This window comes from Scaptodrosophila lebanonensis, unplaced genomic scaffold, assembly GCF_003285725.1.
Source record: "Scaptodrosophila lebanonensis strain 11010-0011.00,11010-0021.00 unplaced genomic scaffold, SlebRS2 tig00000024-arrow-pilon, whole genome shotgun sequence".
NCBI classification, from domain to species: domain Eukaryota; kingdom Metazoa; phylum Arthropoda; class Insecta; order Diptera; family Drosophilidae; genus Scaptodrosophila; species Scaptodrosophila lebanonensis.
The window spans coordinates 20,554,281-20,576,871 of record NW_022060538.1 but is presented as its reverse complement, the minus strand read 5'-3'; the positions used below and the strand labels follow the sequence as shown (position 1 = coordinate 20,576,871).

At 37.4% G+C, this 22,591-nt stretch overlaps 2 protein-coding genes across 4 annotated transcripts in view; both read right to left on the bottom strand.

Annotated features, from left to right (window-relative positions):
- Window positions 1-4,381: 4,381 nt before the first annotated feature.
- Window positions 4,382-5,594, bottom strand: LOC115621531 (chaperone protein DnaJ). Its single transcript, XM_030515196.1, has one exon. It carries the CDS (start codon window positions 5,462-5,464, stop codon window positions 4,715-4,717), a length of 750 nt encoding a protein of 249 aa, XP_030371056.1. The 5' UTR covers window positions 5,465-5,594; the 3' UTR covers window positions 4,382-4,714.
- A 2,341-nt stretch (window positions 5,595-7,935) lies between these two features.
- LOC115621126 (acetylcholinesterase) overlaps window positions 7,936-22,591 on the bottom strand; it is a 51,786-nt gene continuing 37,130 nt past the window's right edge. For 2 of the 3 annotated variants that reach the window (XM_030514674.1, XM_030514675.1), the window contains exon 11: window positions 15,182-17,228. In XM_030514674.1, the coding sequence (XP_030370534.1) occupies window positions 17,104-17,228 (125 nt within the window). In that variant the 3' untranslated portion in view covers window positions 15,182-17,103. Of the gene's footprint in view, window positions 9,096-15,181; window positions 17,229-22,591 lie in introns of those variants that run through there. The other variant, XM_030514676.1, reaches the window with a different exon arrangement.

Sequence of the window (22,591 nt, the reverse complement as noted above, 5' to 3'; positions counted from 1 at the left end):
ACTCAATTTTATAACGCTGTTATGTTGCGCGTGCTGCCCAACAGTCCAATCATCCACCCAAAAAGCCTAACGGACAAATTAACACTTCGTCGTATTTGTATTTTTCCCAATTTCTCGAAATGTCATTGTGTTGAACTCTCAAATTGTTCTTCCCATTTCAGCAACTAAGAAGATTACGAAACCATTCCATACTATGCTATACTATTCTGCTTCTGCAACAAATTAAATATTGCAATTGAAAGCTATGCAATTAGTATTATCTGTTCAAACAATTATTTGTACAACTACCACCAGAAGTGATTTAAGAATGTCTGCTAAATTATTAAATGAATCTTCCACTTATAGGATAAGTATTTATTAACTTAACTTTAAGTCTACAAGTTTCTCACGAAATGAGATTCTACACTCGACATCAATTCTATTTTAAGTCCAATACTTAAGTATTTTTTCTTGGGCCCTCGAAGAATCTCTGTCAAAAAATATAATTTGTGTAGTGTACTTCAAATGTGTTTCAGTTACATTTCATTCATGCATCTCTCCCTGACTTGCAAATACGTGTTCCGGTTTATAAAAAGGGGGACTGTGTCCTGTCAAATGTAAGTGGGTATTACACATGCAAACTTTCTTTATTTCTGGTTGCATTTCTTTCTTTGAGTAATACTAGGAAATCGGCATGCTGCGTAATCTGAAATGATTCACACGACTGCCGTTCGTGTCCGTTTGTGATTCAGTTGAATTATCAGTTAGTGCATAAACAAAAACAAAAACAAGGCACTCTGACTAATGCAAAAACATAACTTTTCAATTGTATGTTACACAGCCGGCAGAGGGGGAGACTTTCTGCGGAACAAGGCCATGCACTGATAATTATTTCTAATCAGTCAGTCGCGTATTTGCAGAGAGCTCAAGGCGGCCAGAGTATGATTGTTATCGCCGAACGCATCGCGGAACTGCATTGACAGTTATCGATGTTTGCGCATTCGCATTTTGTTTGACCTCATAATTGCATTATTATTGATATGAGGCTGTGCCAAATGGGTTGGCAATGATGCGAATAGCCGTAGCCCCATTAGCGTCTACTGATACATCGATATCGCCAGCGTCAGCATCAGCTTCAAAATGGCGCATTCTCGCGAGCTTTTCACTTCCGCTGCCATAAATCTTGCCAAACAATTTTCACTCTATGACAAATGCGCTTTGTATGACAAAACATTTTCATATGATTTCAATTTTTGCACTTGACAGTGGCGACTGCAATTAAAATATTATTAATTGCAAATGAAATTGCCGCTGTCGACGTTGGCGATGGCGATGGCGACGGGGACGGCACTGCCGCCGACGCACAGCGATGCGACGCTTACAATTTGACAGAAACATAATTAAAATGTCATACAGATTGCTTTCATGATGAAGTTATTCCCAGAATACATACTATATAGTATGTCTGAATATATAGCCGGGCAGAAGTTGCGCGCGTGAGTGAACTCCATTAACAAATTGCCAGCAGATTCTGCAAGCGTATATACATATGCTATACATATGTGTGTATATGTGTGCGTGCATATAATATTTTGCACTTAAACACGATATTTAGTTTTAAGCATAAATCCGGAATAAAAGCCAATTTAAAAGCGCCACTCACACTTTCGGGCTGTTCCGAAAATAAGTCAAGAACACGTGTTTCAATCAATGAAAAAAGCTATTTTTTAAGACTCAGCGATTTTAATTAGAGAAACGTTTTCATTCTTATGCTAAATCGATTCATATGCTGATCAATCTGAGCATGACATACAAGTGTGCGCCATGCGCGTTTTGTGTTACTTCTTTTTATGGCGGCTCACAGACAAACACACCCATAAGGGAACTGGAAGTATGGTTGGGCCTGGGTATTGATATACACACCTTCATTAATTCGCTAAGGTAGCCGGCGATTTTCATTAAAAAGCCGTCAGCGTACAATAAATTTTATACAGTTTTTAAGGTATACCCTATCAGCAAATGACGGTCAAGTATATTGCACATCTGAAGTGCTCAACCAGGTACAATTTATGTCCTTTATTTCTGTACAAATGCAACTTCGAATAAAATCCACTCGAATACATTTGACTCTTATTTATAAAGCAAAAAAGCTTCTACTGAATTTCATATCATGAACTTTTTATATTCTATGATAATTATAAATTGTTGACAATATTATAAACTGAAACTGTCATCTGAAATTGCAGCTAAGCAACAAAGTATTTGTAGAAAAAATGTAATACAAGTATGTTGAGCTGATCTGTTTATTTTTGTTGAAACAAGAAGGAACACGCACCAATTACAGGGTACCTTACAGTCTAATATGCCCAACGTTTGCAGCATTTACGTGTTAAGACTTCATTCCTTTTTTTTTTGGTGTGTCATTTTGCGCTGATTTGCCGATTTTGCTGGCCTTTTTATAGGCTTCATTATGGATTTTTTGTATATGCCGCATGTATTTATTTTGCGCAAGCAGGCAACAGAACATAATTTCATCGCTCTTTATCGAGCCGCTGCGCATGCGCCGACGTTGCCGCCATTGGTGTCACAGTCTCCCAGGGTGCGCATCGACACTTAATGTGAATGTTGATTTATTGACGGCAGAGTGCAGCCATTGAATCGTTATCTGGCCGATTGAGTGGCTTATTTGTCAAGCAACCGTTAAATGTTTCACAAACTGTGCCTTTTCTACATGCTGTGCCATTTGATATGCCACTGCTGATATGAAAGACCCGTATCGGACAGAGAGACGACGCCACAAGCCACATTCATATGCATATGGCAGGCACGACAACTCCGACTTGTCCGTCGCATTAGCAGCCACAAAGCCGAACGACAACTTAATCAAAGTAAATGCTGATAATTATTTATGAACTGCTGTAGCTGTCAGTGGGAAGAACAACAATACCAACAACAGTAGCAGCAACAAAAACCGCTCAACACAATACCTAAATTAAGAAAACTATTATCATGGCTTAAGTAACGGTTTCAACTAGGTGGTCTGCGTGCCTCAAACTCAAACCGAAAGTTATGAGACGCCTTTGCTAGAAGATCTCAAGATGAAGTCGCCGACACGCTCGGTAAGTTTCTGGGCTCAGTCGCTTGCCTTGAAACGCCACTGGCTATCTAGCTTCTGATTCTACACACTCTAATCTGATACAAACATATTTGTATTTAGAATAGAATACGTAAAAATTATCTGATAATCCAGCTAACCATCTAGCGAATTCTATGCACGATTGTTTGATTTTCTCACTCGGTGATTGTGAAAAAGGTCATGCTTGGCTTGGACTGTGCGGAAGTTCAAGCAGGCGGCTCTGAGCGAGAATAAAAGAGAACTTGGTTTAATTAAGATATTCTAATTTAAGCCGAAGCTTGCACACCCTCTCTACACAGCTCAAAGAAGAGTAACGCTCTGCTATGTTTGTTCTGCCTAATATTTCTTTGTGAATTCATAATTCATAATGAACAAATTACATGAATTCTAATATCTCAATATTGAGTGAAATAGACTGAGTTCTTATTTATATCATCCTATTATCAACGTTCAAAAACATTCCATTTCCACTTTCTGCTTCTCTTTGGTTGATAACATAATAATATAATTGAATAACTTGGAAAAAAATCGAACACTGTTTAATTAACAGACGCCTTGGAAAAATATTAGCAAGCAATTGATAAGGAAACTATGCAACACGATTCTTAAGTGGTTCTTCCTATCGCTTGTGTTTTTCCTCATTGCTTAGAATACCGCAATACACAAGAAACCTGTTATGAATATTTTTTGTGCAACAATTCAAATGACTCTGCAATTTGTTGTTGTGGCGCTAAGATACTAGAGAAGTTAAGCTAGCTATTTATTTTCAGGTATGATAACAAATATATATTTGTCGCATGGATGATTCACTTGAGTCTTGTTAAAGATATTAACAGCTGGAAGTCCAATCAAAAAATGTTTATCTGCAGAAAGTCCAGTTGTTGGATACAATGTGTTAAATGGATTTGACTTTTTGGATGAGGCTTCACTCAAATAGAGTTACGTTTTTATACCTCTATGTATCTTGCTGCGTACCACTGCCTATATGTGGAAGTGTATATAAATAGATATGGTTAAATATCATAATTTTTTAATTAACTGCCACTTGAGTCGACACGACAACAATTGAACTAGAAGTTCAACACCTTGGTGCGAAACTCGTTTGTCGGGTCGCTAAAGAGCCGCAACAAGATGTCAGCTAAGATGACAAATTATGCATAAGTAGCTGGCGCGGACTGTTTGTTGAACCAGACAGCGAGCTGAAAAGAAAGAATAGAGCCCGTCACCTGCTCTTCCCCACCCCTGTGAAGAGGAGGTCTCAGACCATTCACGCTTAAATTTTCGTTTATTTGGTTCCTTTTTCTCAATGCGTGCTGCCGAACGATTGACGGGTATTGTGTACAAAAGGCACGAGTTGCGATTAATTGAATTGACATGTGGACCAGATTTCAGACAAGAAACTTATCGATTTTCCAAACAAAGCTAATTAGACTAAGACAAAAATGCAGCTTGTGCGGATGGCCGCTTGGGCACAGACGCTAAACACCGACATCCGGTACGGATGTTTAACGATCTGGGCTCAGTTTCCGGATGTCATCCACACACAGAATCACACAGAACGAAACTCCGAGTACACATCAAGAAGCAGAAGCTATGGTTCTACCTGATCCGCCTACTTTTGAGGCGCTCTCGCAAAGCATAGGCACCCAGACTCAAGACAATGCCGAAGCCCGTAACGTAGGACATGTATGGCCAGCTTCGATGCCAAGCGGGATCAGGATCGGGCTCGAGCTCGAGCTCGCACGCGATCTCGGGCTCCGGCGGGCACTCTGTGTTCGCCTTGCACTTCATCTCTTCAACAGCAATCCTGTGCATAGCAATGGGCATTTCCAATACCACTTCGTTTTCTCTTGGGCTGGAGAACTTCTGTTGCAGCTGATTGGTTTTCGAGACTAGCGGCTTCCGGTGCGCCATGGTCGACTCGATGGTACTCTTAACGTCACGGCCCCGCTGCTTGTACCGCATGGCGGCCTTGTATTTCTCCCATGTTTTGTGCACATTGTGATTTGTGTAGCAGTTCTCCATGGGCTTGCAAACGTCCAGCTGCAACTTCAATCGGTTGTCGTACTCGTTGCGAGTGGCGGTGTTGTAGAGCGTCTTGTAGGCCTCGCATATTTTCACAAAAGCCTCGGAGTCGCAGGCGGAGCTGTTTGAGTCTGGATGGTATTTCTTCGACAGCTTGATGAAGGCACGCTTGATTTCCTGTCCGCTGGAGTCGACCGGCACATTAAGAACGTCATAGTAGCTCTCGTTACGGCGTAGTAGTGTTCCCAGGTACCCATACCGCGCCCCATAGGTCGCCAGCCGGCGCACCGTGGTGCGGGTACTTCTCTGCATGGTTCTAAGCATTGACAATAATTTAGCGCGTCCGAAAATATTTACTAAAACAAACAATTTTTTTTTAAAAGTTGTGTTGTTTAAAAAAAACTTAATTCGAAAAGCTATGTGTCTGTGTTCCTATACATACGTGTGCCCGACTCAAAACTATACAATTTGTCAACTGAGGGCACCCACTAGCTGCCTAGCAAACATACGAGTATTTAGGTCACTAAAGTGCTAAATTGATTAAACAACAAACACCAACAAACGAACAGCCTCAAGCCTCGCCATCATTGGTTGAGTCAGCGACACTTGATATGGCGTAACGAAATAAGATTAAGTGACCCAGACACACTAACGCCAATTTGCAGAGCCGTCATGCCAGGTAATTGTGTTACCATTTATTGTTTGTTTCGAACCTGACCTTGCGCAAGTGCCAACGAACTTGGCAATGAAATCGAGTGTTACATCTTCCATAACTTGGTCTTGATGTATTTGGATTGACGTGTGTATTCGCACCTCGCCCCCGCTTCGTATTACAGCCTTTTAACACCACGAATGCTGGGGTGTGGGTGTGTTTGGTGTTTGGTTGAAGGCACATTTCACTCGAATTGATGTGACAGGGAGACAAACAATTCCATTGAACTTGCCGTCACTGTTTGTTTGCGCAAATTGTTATTAAAAACTTTGCTGTTGTGGTTGTTTTACAGGCCAGAAGCACCCAAACAGTTGACAATTTCTGGCGAATTTCAATGCCAGCCAAATATTTGCACAGCCTCAGTTGTCAGCAAGTGCGAAATTAAAAATTATTCATAATATTTGCCTGTGAGTGGAAAATCTGCGGCTCATTCATAAAAATGACACACTGACGCATTAGTGTGGCTATAAACTAACCATAAACTTGTTGCTGTCAGCTGTTAAATTCATAATTGCTAATGGAAAGCTGCAAATTGAATTTCACACCAAGTGTGCACAAGCATGAAAAACATTCCCTCCTCAACGAACTATGCTCTACCCTGGTCCTCCTCCTCCAAAGTGAGCATCCGAAACTCATCGCTTTCGCACCACTGTGCCGGAGCAGCAATCAGAGATCATTTGTGCATGTTGCCGTATGTTAATTGACACTAAAAAGTTTTTCGAAAATATAATATACGAGCGTACAAAAAACTATTAAAAATTGACATTTGAAATCGAACGCTTAGATCGTGTCACTATATTCCAGTCACCAACCAGCTCAGATAGACTTTGCGACTTGGCGAAAGCCTGGCTATTGCGAGGTTAGTTACAGAAGTACACAGAAGAAACTGCTATTTTAATTGGAAAAAACAATGTTCAAGGCCTAACAAAATTTAAAAAACAATACTTTCACTTCGACAATTAGTTATTAACAATGGTAGGCGAATAGCTAATAAGCTAGCAAACATTAGTATGTAATAGTTGAAATTGTCAGATGAATTAAATCAATTTTTACTTTTTACATTCCGGTTCACTCGATATCAATTTATAGAACAGATAGATCTCGAACAGCTATTATCTTTTTCGCAGACTTTTCGCATTACATTTACTTACTCTCTCGAAATTTTAAAAACAGTTCTTTGGTGAATATTTGTCAATCATAAAGAAATGTTTGCTTCTGTTGTATGTTTCGATGAATTATAAACAGCAAATCCAGATGTAGATATAGTTTCCAAATTGCTTGCTCTTTCCTAGGTCGCTCACAACTGGAACTCCCCTCGTAGTTGCATGGCTAACAATAAAGTGTCTAGAGAAAAAACAATAATTGAGAACAGGTTCTATTTGAGAGCTGGTGTTGGCTTTTTTTCTCTCTCTCTCTCTCTCCATGCGATGGGACGCATTTGTGGCTGCAAAGATTTACGGCAACTGGTGACTGGGCGATGGCGATGGTGATGGTGATGGTGACGGGGACTGGTTGGATCTGCCTTTGCCGCACGCTGTCTCATTTATCTAGGCAAATAAAATTTGCGTTTATATGCGATTTTTTGCTCTTACGAGTAGCTTTTTATGATGACTTTTGTGTGTTTTTGTCACTGGCTGGTGCCTTTCCTTCCACTCCAGCATTGTTGATCACACTATGGAGACGACTGTCTGTCATTTGTCTTTAGGTCTTTATGCTTTATGTTGGGTCAATGGACATGAACGCCTAGGAGTCTGCCGCGTCCAATCGATTTGCTGGCCCCGCGCAAAGCATTTAAATTATTCATGTGTCAAGTCGAAGGCTGCTTTTGTTCTTTGGCCTGCACGCGTGTAAGCCAGACAAGCAAATGATTTGATCGCTAGATTAACTGCAGATTGTGCGCGAATCAATTAAAAAGTCTGAGTAATAATGGGTTAGACCGGCAACCCGAAGCAACAGCGGAAATAGCTTGGCTCAGCTGTCTGTTAGCCAACTTTTTTCCAACGCTGTGCGTGTGGCGTGTTGTGTGTGTGTGTGTGTGAGTGTGTGTGTGTGAGTGAGTAAATAGTCAGACATACTCCATAAGTTGGGTAAACAGTTTTCATTTGTTTATATTTGTATTAATAAAGTGAATCGAACAATATTTATTTGTTAAGTCGTCAAATAAACTCTGATAGTTATAGCCAAGTACATGATTAAGTTTTAGAAATTTTATACATATTGGATGAAGGGTGTCCAGCACACTGCTCTCTACTTGTATCTCAAATATTTGTGCTGCATGTGCGTTTACAAAAATATACGTATCTGAGTAGGAAACATGAATATATATTGCAAATATAAGTATCTCTCTCTCTCTATGTTTACAGTTAACATTTACATTCAAATCTCATCGCTATCTCTCTGGTTGGATAGACGCTGCACGAAGCACAGTTCGAGTATCTAAGTAGTTGTAAAGCTTAAATTCGTAGACATTTAAGTGTGGCACACAAATATTTCAATTCCCATTCCCCTTATTGTCATAGCCATATCCATTAAGGCTGCTCTCCTTCATACCACAGTTCACATTACAGGAGAAATCGCTTCGGCGACTGCTTAGTTGAAAGATAAATATTGCATAATTCCCAATCAATTCATTATCGTTATCACTTAACAGCTTTACACCTTTGGTTCTATGGAAAAATTCCAAAGCTGCCTCCAAAAGATACATCTCTTCCAGAGACGGAAATCAGGAAGCTCTAATCAATTTACTGGTGTATACAAGTTATGAGGCGAGATACGAAATAATTATCGACATTTCAGTTAAATTTGATTCAACAATTTCTCGCACAAGCTGATTTCTCGTCATCAATGCAATACTTTAGGAACTTGTTTTCTATTTCCACAATCCGTACGTACAAGTATTTTCTTCAATCTTGACTGCTTCGCTTAAGCAATTTCTACAGCAATGTGCATTATGACTCACTAGAACTATCAACTACCGCTTTGTACCCATTGCGCTTACCGCTACCTGTTTACAATTAGGCTCAGACTTTGCGTTTGTTTTTGCATATTCGATTCGTGGATTTGTGGATTTGTGGAAGAGTTTTTCGTTTATAGCTAATAATAAAATCACTGAGGGTCTGTAGTTTTAAGTGCTGAGCGTGCACACCTGTCGTCGTGTCGTGCCTCCCGCTTATCCGCTGATGAGCCACATCTTCAAGTACACAAAGGCCGCCGCGGCCACGTGCGTTATTTGCTGCGCAATCGCTGTAAGAGAAGAAGAAGAGAGGGAATCGGGGGATAAATGAAATCAAGTTTATTAGATATGCCGGGCACTGGGCGTAGTTAAAGCATTTTTATGTACTACAATAAAATGTCAGTCATCGAGTCAGCCGAGTGCAATGCTAATTTACATTTACACACACAACGCCGAGCACAGTCGTCAATTTTAATGCTCTGGCACTTTAATGCTGCGCCCTCTCCATACCCATACCCATGTCCATCTCCATCTGCAGCTCCAGCCCAGCTCGAGCTCCAGCGACCATTCCAGCGACCATTCCAGCGACCGCTCCAGCGACAGCTTAGGGCCAGAGGACACAACCCTTAATGAAAATTCATCTTTTTAATTCATCATTGGGCGGCAAGGCGGCTAAAAACTTTATACCAACCGAAAGCTTGGCCTTTCAGCTTTTTATGTTTTATGTCGACGAGATGACTTAGGCGGCCATAAAACTTTACACCGGACTCTGAGCCTTGACAAATGGACTGCATCGCTTTAGTTGAACGGGCAGCCAGGCAGGTAGGAGCACTTTCAACATCCCAGCAGTTCTTCAATCTAGTAGAGCAAAGCTGACAATAAGCACTTCAGCATTTTCAGAGGAGACTCATATCTGGGTGGAATAGTCCAATTATTTTTATTGGATTCTACTGCTGAGCCAACTACTTAGCACTAACAGACTGATAGTAATACTCTATACCCAATGACGGTAGATAAATCTTCCTCTTATCCTCTTCTAGAGTAGAAGGTGAGTTTAAGTTTTTAACAACAATAGCAAAATCTCAACTTAACGTTCTTTGAATAGAATTGAGTAACACGTTGGTAGATAACAAGAGTTAATAAGGATTTTCATTTATACTCCGGACAATGTGGGTCCTACATTAAAACATTTTGTTTCAAAATTGTGTTTAAAAAACAACAAAAATGTTGAATACAATTGTATGTGCGGATATGTATTTCTTTGCTTTTCAGCTAAACAACTGATATACTTATCTGAACATAAAACTCGTACATTTAATTTGTAGTTTCCAAAAAATATTAAGGTTTACAAAAATAAAAAAAATAAATGGAATACAAATGTTGTATGTACTTTTCAGCAATTCTATAACCAGCTACTTATCTGAACATAAAACTCGTACGTTTAATTTTTAAGTTTCCACATAATTTTCCTGTTGTTCGACACTCTCAGAACTGTAGGGTATTCAAAGTTATCTGTCTGTCAGTCTGTCTGTACGTCTGTCTGCCTGCTTTTATGCACAGTAGGAAAATCTGGGCAATTTGTTGTTGTTGTAATTATTCTGCAGGCATTTTATTTTAATTAGCGTTGATTAATTTGCATTTTGTCATGCATGCGGAAGCGGCTTACGGGCATATTGTAAATTTATTTGCATAATAAATTAAATTTTCCTTCTCATCTGGAAGAGAGGGAGAGCGGGACACACTATAAAGACCGTGTGCATGTGTGCGTGTGTGTGTGTGTGTGTGTGTGTGCGTGTAAGTCAGTCATAAATATGTGAATTTATTCGGTGCTCATAAGTGCATTGCATTTTTATTAATTGATTAAATGCAAAAGTTATATGACGTAGACGCAAAAGTGTCTTATAATTAACAGCTACTAAAGCGATGATGCTTCCTGAAGTTGACAGTTCGTTAATTGAGAATATAGACGGGGTCGTTTGTGTGATAAATGAAAGTGGTGGAAGCCCCAAGGGGGATCTGCGTTGAACTTTTGAACCCAAACCCAAACTCGAACCCGGACGGGTGGCGAGTTAAGAAAACAACTTTGTCTTTAGTACATGATACATGAGTTTTATTTTACTTATATCCATTTGTATCGATATACAATATATTCGTAATATGATTTCACATCATTCTTGATTTGTTTTTCATTTATTTTTTGTGTTTGTTATAATTGTTTACAATTGTTTAGTAATTGTTCGCTTTGAATTTAAGCAATTCGTATTACATTTAGTTGTGTTGTATTTGCTAATTCATTTCATCTTTATTTAGCCGAATTTTGTTATCATTATATAAAGTATATGTATATATATATTTATATATATATATATATATATATATATATATATATTGTATGTATATATATTCAGTAAAATGATCCCTACATTTTGTATGCTCATGTCATAAATTTTCTATATGTATGCGTATGCATCATGTTGTGTATATATACTTGTATTTTCTTAAAACAGTAATTTCATATCTTTGTCTTTTGTTTTTGGTTGCCTGCGCGTGTGTGTGTTCTGTTTTTTGGTTTCTCTTCTTATTTACTTCATATATTTCATTAAATGTAAAGTAAGTTCTGCGACAATAATAATAATTGTAATCATTAGTTGAATTGTAGTCCTCTTTTATATTTCTGCTGCTGCTGCCGACTTGATATCTATCTGAGTATGGGTATGGGTATATGTGTGTGTGTGTGTGTGCGTGTATTTATGAGTGCCTGATATAGACATACAAACGAATGCATTAGCGAACGATCAAGCTCTAATAATAATAATCAGAGCCTTAGCCTGGGCCTGAGCCTAATTATACGATACCTTTTAGCTGAACACTAAGCACTTAAACGAATTTAAATGAAATACAAATTAGAATTGCCATATAATAGCTTGCGACACCTGCTATCAAATGGGAGCATCGACCTATTTCGTTTTTCATTTTCGAGTTCTAATACTTTTAATTGGATTGAATGACTCTTGCTCTTTGAATGTTGTTAAGTATTTATAAATAAATTGCTTGGGAGTTTATTTATGTTGATGTGTTGTTTATAGCGTTTGTGTGTGTTATTATCAATTAAGTGGTTATTGCAGTGGACATACAACATTAAATCGTAATTGAATTATTCATTATTGTGTCAACTAGTACTTTGCGGGGGAAGCTATTTTCATAATTTCTTCATTTTCGATTTCAATCAATTTTTGGTGGTGGTGGTGGTGGTGGTTTTTTTGAGAATGGGGGTGCATGGAGCATGGAAATTAAAAACTAAATCGCCTCAGAAAGTTACACAAAATGCTTGGCATGAGTACCTACAAGTATATAAGCTAACAGCTATAATAACAGTTGGTTGTGTATTTTGAAACAACTTTCCCATATACATACTATATGTAAATACGTTTTCGTTTTTATTCTTTTATTACCACTAACAAGTAAGAACACATAATTAACCACAATTTGTTTTTGTTTTTGTTTTCCTTTACTTTACTTTTACACAACGCGTACGCCTGCCCGTTTATTTATTCATATTTGTATATTTTATGCTGTTTTTGTTTAAATTATTGTTTATGTTCTGCGTTGTGTCTAGTTGCTGCTTAACTTTTACAAATTGCCTAAACAATGTTTGGTTTACTTAAGAAGTCATAAATCAGAGCCTTACACTTGCTGCTGCTGCTGCTGCTACTGCTGCTTTCATTTAATGGTTAAGTATTTCGTCTTTAAATATCCATAATACATAATTAAACTAAATAAATAATAGGCCATATACTGATATGTATTTGATTTTTATACATAAAAAACGATCCATTAGTATTACTAAACGTCTCTGCCGCTTTAAGTCTAAGGTATGTCTGCCTATAGGTTGTTTATTATTACTTTTGTATTATTATTATTATATATAAGTACTTGTATGTATATAATTATTTTATATCTACCATATGTATGTGAGACCTATTTTTTGTTCTTATACACTTTTAGGTTTTTATATTCAAATGCATTTCTGTGCCGGCGTTTTTATATTTTGTGTATGTGTGTGTGTGTGTGTCTGTGTGTATTTAGTGTCCTGTATGTAGCAATCAATAATTTACATTGTACACATGTCGTCTGCCACTTTTGGGTGAGTGTGTTACCTAGAACTTGGTTTTTATTATCAGATGTCGTAGCTGATATAATTTGCAACGTTTACTTAATACAAGAATTTTAACTATGTATGTTTTTGTTTTGTTCTTCTTCGTATCTCCTTTTTGTTTCTGTTACACAACACAAAACAAATAACCATTCAACTAAACGAACCTTTCTGTTTTCCTCCTGTATTTTAGTTGCATATGCACTTAACTAATACAATATGGCTGTATAATTAGCGTAATTCACAATATACATAACTATATAGGCCGGGTGCGGGTGTGCAGGTGTGTTGGAGTGTGAAGTGACGTTTACATATGTGTATGTATGTATATTTGTGTATATTTATTTATCGTTTTTCGTTTTAAATATAAATTCTTTTGAAATAGCACACTACTATAGCGAAAGCGCACAGTTTTCTTTTACTTTTTCTTTTCATTCTCTATTACCTAGTTTCTTTGTTTTGTTTGTTTTTTAATGCAACTGGAAGAACTGCAACACAAGAAACAAATCATAGGTCACACGAATATTTTATAGTAATTGATCAAAGAGACTTACGAAGTTCATCGTGTATCAAAATTTAGATCTATAAGCATAACACTTGGAATTTATTCATTCGTTTTTTCTTCATTTGATTTATTCATTAATTTTTGTCTCTTAAGTTTTCCTCTTTTTGTTTTTGTTTTCGATTTTATTTTGTTTTTTGTTTTCTGTTTGTTTTTTGTTTTTTGTTTTTTTTTTTTGTTGCTTCTAAGGCGAAATATTATATTGTCAATTCTTTGGCTTGAGCCGAAAACCATGCAAAATGACAAAATATATTTCTAAAGGAAAATTCATGGAAAATTGTCGCGTCCAACAAAAGGAGAAGGAGAATCGGTACAATTTACGATTTCGAACATTCGAATAGTACAATACTGTTCATATTATTTCTGAAGGCAAAAGGCATAATACTAGTACACACTAAATTCATCATCAATATTTGCATTACAAGTATGCGTCCAATGACGGCATGGACATGAGGGAGTGCAGCAAACCCCGCCGAGGGTGCAGAGCATTGGAGGGCTGCTCTGCCTGCGACTCGGCATCAGGGAGGGTTCACAGCACCCGCTATGCAGCTTTAGTTCTTACCTAACATGAGAGTTCAATACTCCCTTCATTGCGAAGTGGAGAGCTTCAGAACGCGTTCTACTCGTACATTTATTATCTAGATCGTGCCAGAGTCAGCCATTGGGAGAGCTGGCGCTTTACTACAACAATCGTATGAATAACATTCAAATAATAGTCTTGGGGCTATTTGCTTTCTAAGTTAATTCATTTTCATTCATATTGTTTGTTCGAATGACGCTCCCAACTTGCTCGAATAACCGAACGACTTGTGTATCATCATCATCATCATGAGAGGGGGAGAGGGGTTGCGGGGCACCTTTATTTATATATTTGTTAAAGCTAACTTTTTATTTGGAATTCACAAAGTTTTCTTGTAGATAAACATACATTTATTATTTATACGGTTTTGTTTTCAACTCCAGCCACACATTTGCTTAATAAATAGTAAAAAATTTTAAAGTTATTTACTTGTCTTTTATATTTTTATGCAATTTTCTTCTCATTTCGTTTTTATTGCATGGTATAAAAATATAAATGTTCACATATACTTAAAAATCTTTCGTTTAAGTTATTTGTTATTTATTCATCTTCTCCTTTTTATTTATACATACACATATATATATATATAAGTATATATATGTTTTAAAAAGTATTTTCAAGAAAATTTTAACTTAGGATTGTGTTCTTTGAATCGTTACAAGATCGTTTTCTGCGTTTACTTATTTGGGTTTTCATGTTTCATGTTGCTGTTGTTCTTCTCCTTAAGTATTTCTGATTTCTGATTCCTTCCAATCGATTTGGATGACCGAGTGTGAGAGGTTAATTGTTTGGAGCGCTCCATTTGTGGCAAGCTGTCTCCACAAAGGGATCGTAGATGCTTCCATTACAGAGTAGTGTGTGGGTGTATGTGTGCGTGTGTGTGTGTGTCTGTGGATCTTAAGTCTACGATTTTTGTTAACCCAACTTGATGCTATTGTTGTTGTTGTTCTTGCTCGTTAGTTTTGCATTTCGCAATTCTCAGATATATTCCTAAGTAGTTCTACAGTTGAAAGCGAACATCGCTCAAATAGGCTTGACCACAATACATAATACAATATTCAATAAGAGTCGTTTAATATCATCATTTTAGCTTGTGTTTTATTCATTTTCATTCATTTATAGTAATTGTTATTGGTAGAAACAGTTACTGCTCACTTTTTGTTTTGTTTTAATTTGTTTGGTTTTGTTTCGTTTTGTTTTCTTGTCTGTTCTTCATAAGTCTAATACTTTCATTAGCAGCTATCTTTTATTTCATAATATTACATTAATTATCTGTGTATTATTACAATATTTATTAATAAAAATAACTTAATTTATATCAGTGTTCCTTAGGTTAATAAATTTTGAAATTTTCGCTTTCAATAGTAAATACACATTGATATGCTTCTTATACGATTTCAATGACGCTCGCTCGTTAGTCTGCAATATAAGTTTACTTGTATTTTGTATTTTTTAATTATTATTGAAATCTTCACTTTTGAATCTCTCGACTTATACTTCATTGCGCTAAGATTTCGATTGAATTTTATGTATAGTATTTCGAACAATATTTATTTGTAGATATAGACATACCAAGTTTATATATTTTTGTTTTCTTTATTTTACAATGCATATTTGTGTTCTTGTTCTTTTTTTGTTTGTTGTTGTTGTTGTTTCTGTTGCAATTTCGCTATGTGTATAAAATTACTAATAATCTGGTTTCCATTTATTTAGTTGCTCTCACTAAGCCAATTTGTAAAACGTTTAGTACAAATACAATAATGTATATATGTTAATATATATGTATGTATGTATATATATATATATATAATATACTGATATGTTCTGCCATATAAATATTTTATTATTTTTATTATTCCTACTCCTACACTTCCTACTTCCTCCTCTCTGATCGATTCACTTTCTTACACATTCTTGTGTTTGACAACAAACTGCGGAAATTTGTTTATACTCGAATATTACTTCTTGATTTGTGCTTGGTATTTGTAGTAGTTCTTTGTTTGTTTGTTTGTTTCAAAAATTCTGCCAATATGCAATACAAATTTGTTCAAATGTTCAAAGGTTGGCGTGTTCGTTCGGTTTGTCATAAAAGGGTCGCGGCTACAAATTTCTGGTACTCCAACAAACGAGGGTTACAGCATTTCAAAACCAAACCAAAAATAAATGCAAAAAAGGCTGCTTCAGCAAAATCTGTTCATTCATTCCATCCTTCCTTTGACTTTAATTGAAAAGTGTGGAAGCGAGCAGTCCCCGATTTATCAAAAAACATTTTCAAAGTGTTCCTAATGACTGCCCTCATTCCAGCTGCCAACATGTTCTATTTTATAAAACCTACTATTCTGGTTGATTGGTTCGGTTCGGTAATTCATTGGGCCAAGAGTTTTTGTGGTGCGGTTCGAGGCCAATTTCTATAAAAATTAAACAATGTGCGGCATGCTACAAAAAATTCTTCGCTTAAGGCGCTTTGCCCGGCCGTGGCCTCCAATTTCAGTGCGTGTGTGTGTGTGTGTGTACGTGTGTGTGTGGATTCAACAAACACTCGTACTTAGTATTACTTTTGCTATTCAGCAGCCGCTTAAATCAGCAAACAATTTAGCGCCAAACTCCTTCCTATTGATATGTATGGCAAGCCGCATTCTACTTCTATCCGTGCAACAAAATCTTTGCCTGCGGCTAGTGGACATCTGGACAGCTAACAATTACAACTACAACTTCGACACACATATATATTTGTGTTTTGTTTTTTTTTTTTCTTACTTGTTTTTTGTGCAGCACTAAATTCATTTACAAATGTTCAGCAATTGGCTCTGCAGCTGCAATGCACAACTCAACTGTGGAGTTCTAATGTTCAATATCTACCAAAAACCAAAAAGGGCTCCTCCACAAATCTATTTGACATTTGACATTGATGTTTGGTTTCATTCGCTAATTATCTGTATTATTGGGTGTCAGTAATATTTCATCTTATATCGCTCCTCTACGTGTCATGTCGTGCATTTTGTTTTAGAAAACTCCTTTGGTTCGCAAGGCGAATCCGGTGTATAGGAGCAGCGCGAGGCCCAAAATCTGCTTGCTTTGTGCTGATGTGGATGCGGAAGCACTTCCTGATTTGCCATCGCAGCCGGAGCCTGTAAGAGAGCAGAGAGAAGAGGGTGTTATTTGGAGTCATCGACAATACAGTTATTATGACTTGCAATCGATGGGCGTATGTGGGCGTTTCTTGAACCAAATGTTTGACTAATTAACTGCTACCCCGGATAGTTTTGAATGTCCGTTGAATGAGGAAACGAACAAAAAATTGATTGCTCCCAGTGGCCTTTTGCTATAGTGTGGTATATACAAGTATAGTATTTGGTTATAGTATCTGTTTGGTTTCTAGCTCTGCTTAGCATATAATAGAATAGAACTGAAGCAAAACATAAATCAAAAGTACATAGAAAAGAAAGCGGTTTTGTTTGGTGCGAATTGGGGTGCATTTTAAAGAGAGAACTTAAAAGCAATTTCACGCGAACTTACCTTAACTAAAACTCCTACAACATTGTCTGCATTGCATTATAACTGTATTTTAGCTGCTCGATGCTAACTTCATTCCAAACATTCATTCATTTGAACTCAAACTCAATTCAATTCAATTCAATTCAGTTTCGTTTGCGACACATTAGAACTTAACCCGACTAATTTCATGATGCTGTCAAAATGCAAAATGCATGTTGTTGGCCATTAACTACGAGCATTTATTTATAAATATATACAAGTAGGTACATTGTGTTGCACATATGTACATATGTACATACAAGTATATCCCGTAACTAAATATGTGCAGAGTCACGAACTCAAATGCCGGCCGGCAACTCAAACCAGATGATGTATTACAGCACAAACAATGACGGTCATTGTGTCACTCGCTTTTGTATTCTTAAGTACACTTGATTAATGCCGGGCAACAATACCTCACACAATACATACACATACATACATACAAGCCAGTCTCATTCAATTGACACAGACTGCCTTCTGGCCGGCATCTTTTTCAAATCTCAAAAATGTGCATGTGCTTGTGTTGTTCAACTCAAAAGGAATTCGTTTTTAAAGCAGGCAAAATAAAAGACAGCGAACCTCAAATTGCAAATGCTTGAAAGGGCAACACAGCTATTGCAAAAGTGTTGATTGCCCTTATTATAACTTAAAATTTGAAGAAAGCAGATTATTTTCACCAGTTTAATGCATACTTTACTATTATAAATATCTCATAATATGTTCTGCTGTGTCTATAAAAATAAATAACTCACCATTGAAGGTCGTATTAGACTCTTCACAGCTACTTACAATAAACTATTCTGACCTTTTAATTTATACCAGTTTTTCAAAGTTATGAACAGGCGATTAGATATAAATCAAACCGGATCAAATTATTGTTGGTGTTTACATCTAAATAAGGGATATCAGTGCTTATGAAAGAACCAGTTGATTTGCAGCTCACACAATAATTAAGATATCTTGGTATCTTGCTTCTCATTCATATTTAATTTCAACATTTAGTATTATTAGTCATTCTTAATTATTTTCAAATCTATTTCTACTTCAATAAAGATTCAAGAAGAAAAGGCTTCATTCCTTTCATTTTTTCTCACCTTCTCCACAACTGATCTAACAGTTCACGTGTACTTATAAAAAATATTAAGATTTGTGAGCTTTTTAAGGTACAAATACAGATGTTAGTCTCTAAGAGTGTAAGCAAAAAACAAGTAAAAATGCTAAAGTCGGGTGTCTCGACTTTGAAATACGTATATGTTTAGAATAATTATAGAAATTAAATAAATTGAGAAAATTAAAAAAAAAATTGATCGATTTTACCTCTTTTGGTATTCGAACTCACGTAAAGGGTGTATAATTGCACATTTACATAGCAATTGCGTCTATGTGAGTGTATGTATGTCAATGCGCGTGCAAGCATGTTTGCAGTCAACCAAAGCACCAGTAACTACAACAAATGCGGGCAGCGCTTGCATGGGAGAGGGGAGAGGGAGGGAAATTCCATTCCACATTTTCTGCGTATTCACATAAGGCATCTTGGACGTTAAATTTGATATCCCTAGGTCTTATAGTCTCCGATATATAGGCGATTATACGAACGGCGTTACGGAAAAACCCCCATAGGGGGGAAGTGGGGGGAAAATCAAAAAAATAAAACAAACTCGTATAGCATACACACATAAGGCATCTTTGTGCAAAATTTGGTGTCTCTATCTCTTATAGTCTCTGAGATCCAAGTGTTCATACGGACGGACAGACGGACAGACAGACAGGGCTAGATCGACTCGTCTTGGCATGCTGATCAAGAATATATATACTTTGTGGGGTCTGCCACGCCTCCTTCTGCCTGTTACATTTTCAGCTCCCGCAAACCTAATATACTTCTGTACATTTCCTGTACAGAGTATAACAAGGGGATATCCACTTGGCGAGCATACTCCTTTATACCAGCCTAATACTCTTCTTTATATAACTAAGGAATATTTTGTTGTGCAACATTTTTTAGCTTATACAATTTTATTATCTCTGAATTATGAGAAGATCCCAAGGGGGAAATTGGTGATGACAATATCATATTGGTAAAGTATGTTATTATTTGAAATAAACACGGATTATCTGTGGATATCAAAATTTTAAATGCTGGATTAATTTAATGCATTTAATATACGATCTAATCAGTCCCATCTGGACTCTGAACGAAATAAATAGGTAATAAATAAATAAAGAAAGTAACTCGATTGTCTCAAGCAGGAAATCAAATTCGTTTTGGGAGGTTTCACTGTAGCAATTTGTATATGGGTATTTAGCAACTCATAACATTAATCTGAACAAAATATTGCCCCATTATGCCAACGCCAACTGCCCCCCGATTTGCCCAGTTGTTCGTGTTTCCAGTCGGCGAGCCAACGTCGCGTGCATTTAATTCGAATTTAAAAGTCTGACAAATTCATAGATTATATGCGCAGATAATAAAGAAATAAATTGGCACAAACGGCACCAGCGAAAGAGAAAAAGTGAGCATTTGAAACACGTGTCGCTAAAAGCAGCCCAGCGGAATCGAACGGCCAGCGCAAAGAAAATAAAAGAGAAAAGGCCAAGGCACCGGACGGACGCTCACACTCGCATTCAAAGACATCGATAAACGCTTCGCACGCCAAAAAGTGGAGCGGGAAGCGGGGAGCGGGAAGCGGGAAGAGGTCGAGGCAGCGCTCGAAGCTTGCACGCGTGCGCGTGAGTTATGGGGCAGTGGCAGAAGAAACCGATTGTGGCGGGAATCGGCCATTGTGTGGCTGATGGTGCCAGCGCGTCTGCTGCGAGGACGAAGAACTGGCCGGCAGACCAGTTGTTGGGGCGGCACGATCGCTTGGCTAACAACAAGCAGGCCATTGCTTTGGGGTGAAACTTAAATGGCTATTAAGCCAAACTGCCGACAAGACAGCGACACCGATACCGACACCGACACCGAAGCCAGATCATCAAAATAAAACCGCTACATATAAAAATGCAAATGAATTTAGTAGAACCGGTTGCCATTTAAGTGGAAGAAGGCAGCTAAATAGCAGGGTTTAGCGCAAAGTGTGGCCGCCGCTTTACTAGCTAGGAGTACTTACTGACTAAGATTGGCGGGGTGGCTGAACCAGCTGTGGATTACAGAGTATCGACATAAAGCCGCGATGAGTGATCGATCAAGCAATCTAATGCTGATTAAATGGCATTTAGTAAGAAATAATAAAGGCAATTAAAATACTTTTTCCACAAACTCTTCAGCTCCCCATTCCCTCCTCTAGCCCCTCTGCCCTCTCCCTTCACCAACCCTCCCTCCACTAATCCACGGTACCAGCCTAGCTGTTTGGATTTAAAGCTGCCAGTCGGCTCAGATTTGAAATTCATTTGCATACTGGTCGAACGCTCTCGCATTTATGTAAAATCAAACAAGCTACAAAATTAGCGTTAAAAAAAGAATGGGTCATAAAACACAAAAAAAGCACACACACAACAAAACTCAAGCACATATCAAATTAGCATAAATTAAATTTTATTAATTTGTGAAACACTAATTTTCTTTTGAATCGAAAACGAGCCGGCAGCCGGGCCCAGACATTGTGGCGCGCCAACTCTTCTGCTTTTTTTTCTTATTTGCTTTTTACCTCTGAGGCTCGCACAGTCATCTTTCACCTTCGCCAACAAAACCAGAAAATACAGAAAAAACTTTTACAATTTAAGTGCGACGCTTCAAATTAAACTCCCACCACACACACACACACACACACACGCACGCACACTCACACAGACGTGCATGTGTGTGGGTAAGTATGCAAATATGTGTGCAATAAAAGGCCATTCTCTTGATTTATCATTGTCCGGCGGTCCATGCATATGTATGTACGAGTATGCTAAATTATTTTACATTTCTTTTGGCGAACGAGTGTGTTGGTCAATGGAGGCGATGTCGAGAAACCCATTTGGCTGATTGATGTCCGCGTTTTAAAGACTTGTTGTTGCCGTCATAAATACAAGTATGTATGTATGTATGTAGATATGGGTATGAGTCCGAACCAAATGATATTACGCGCATTTCCAATAAACGGAGAGCATAAATAAATATTCAATGCTGTAGCGCTGACTCACACCTTTGCCTTTAAGCTTTAAACTGGGCTAATGTGTTGCGCTGGCGTTCATAACTGTACCTCCCTGATTCATCGCAATTAATCAAAAACAGCTGAAGCGTGCTTATCAATCAGTGCAATAAATACACGTGCTCGTATATTGTGCCTTTTTCAATGTAACGGAAATAATTGGAAGCAGGCGCGCCGCCTATAATGAGTCATTGGTGGGGGGCTGCCACAGGACAGTGTATAGGATTCCATTCAGAAGATTACTCAAAACACTTGTTAGCACTTGCGATTAAATTTGGATATAATTTTAATATTTGTTATTCAAATTATAGCTTAAGCCAGTTTCTTCAACTAGCTAGCATGCCACACGCAAAACACACAAAAGAATTTGGGCCTTTAAAAGGATAAAATATTGTTTTATATGCGAAGCTCCTAGTATTCCATTCGCGAATAAAGTTTACATGATTTTAATTCCCTGATTAGCAAATGACAAATTAAATTATTATCCTTCGCTTAGAAACTAAACAAGTTTTCCCACAACTATGAAGTGATTTGAATTCATTACAACATTTTCGTTTACATCTTGAAGGGGTCAACTAAAATCTGAACAATCAAAAAGTAGATTTGAACTACTATTGCGAAATTGAAATCACTTTCAATAAAGAATATTTGCTCGTCAAGACCATGTTGGTAATACAAAAGGGGGGTTAACTAATATCTCAACAATCAAAAAGTAGATTTGGACTACTATTGCGAAATTGAAATCACTTTCAATAAAGAATATTTGCTTGTCAAGACCATGTTGGTAATACAAAAGGGGGGTTAACTAATATCTCAACAAT

Bases quoted from the DNA above. Each gene is read 5' to 3' on its own strand.
- LOC115621531 (XM_030515196.1), bottom strand. From the start codon at position 5,464: ATGCTTAGAACCATGCAGAGAAGTACCCGCACCACGGTGCGCCGGCTG.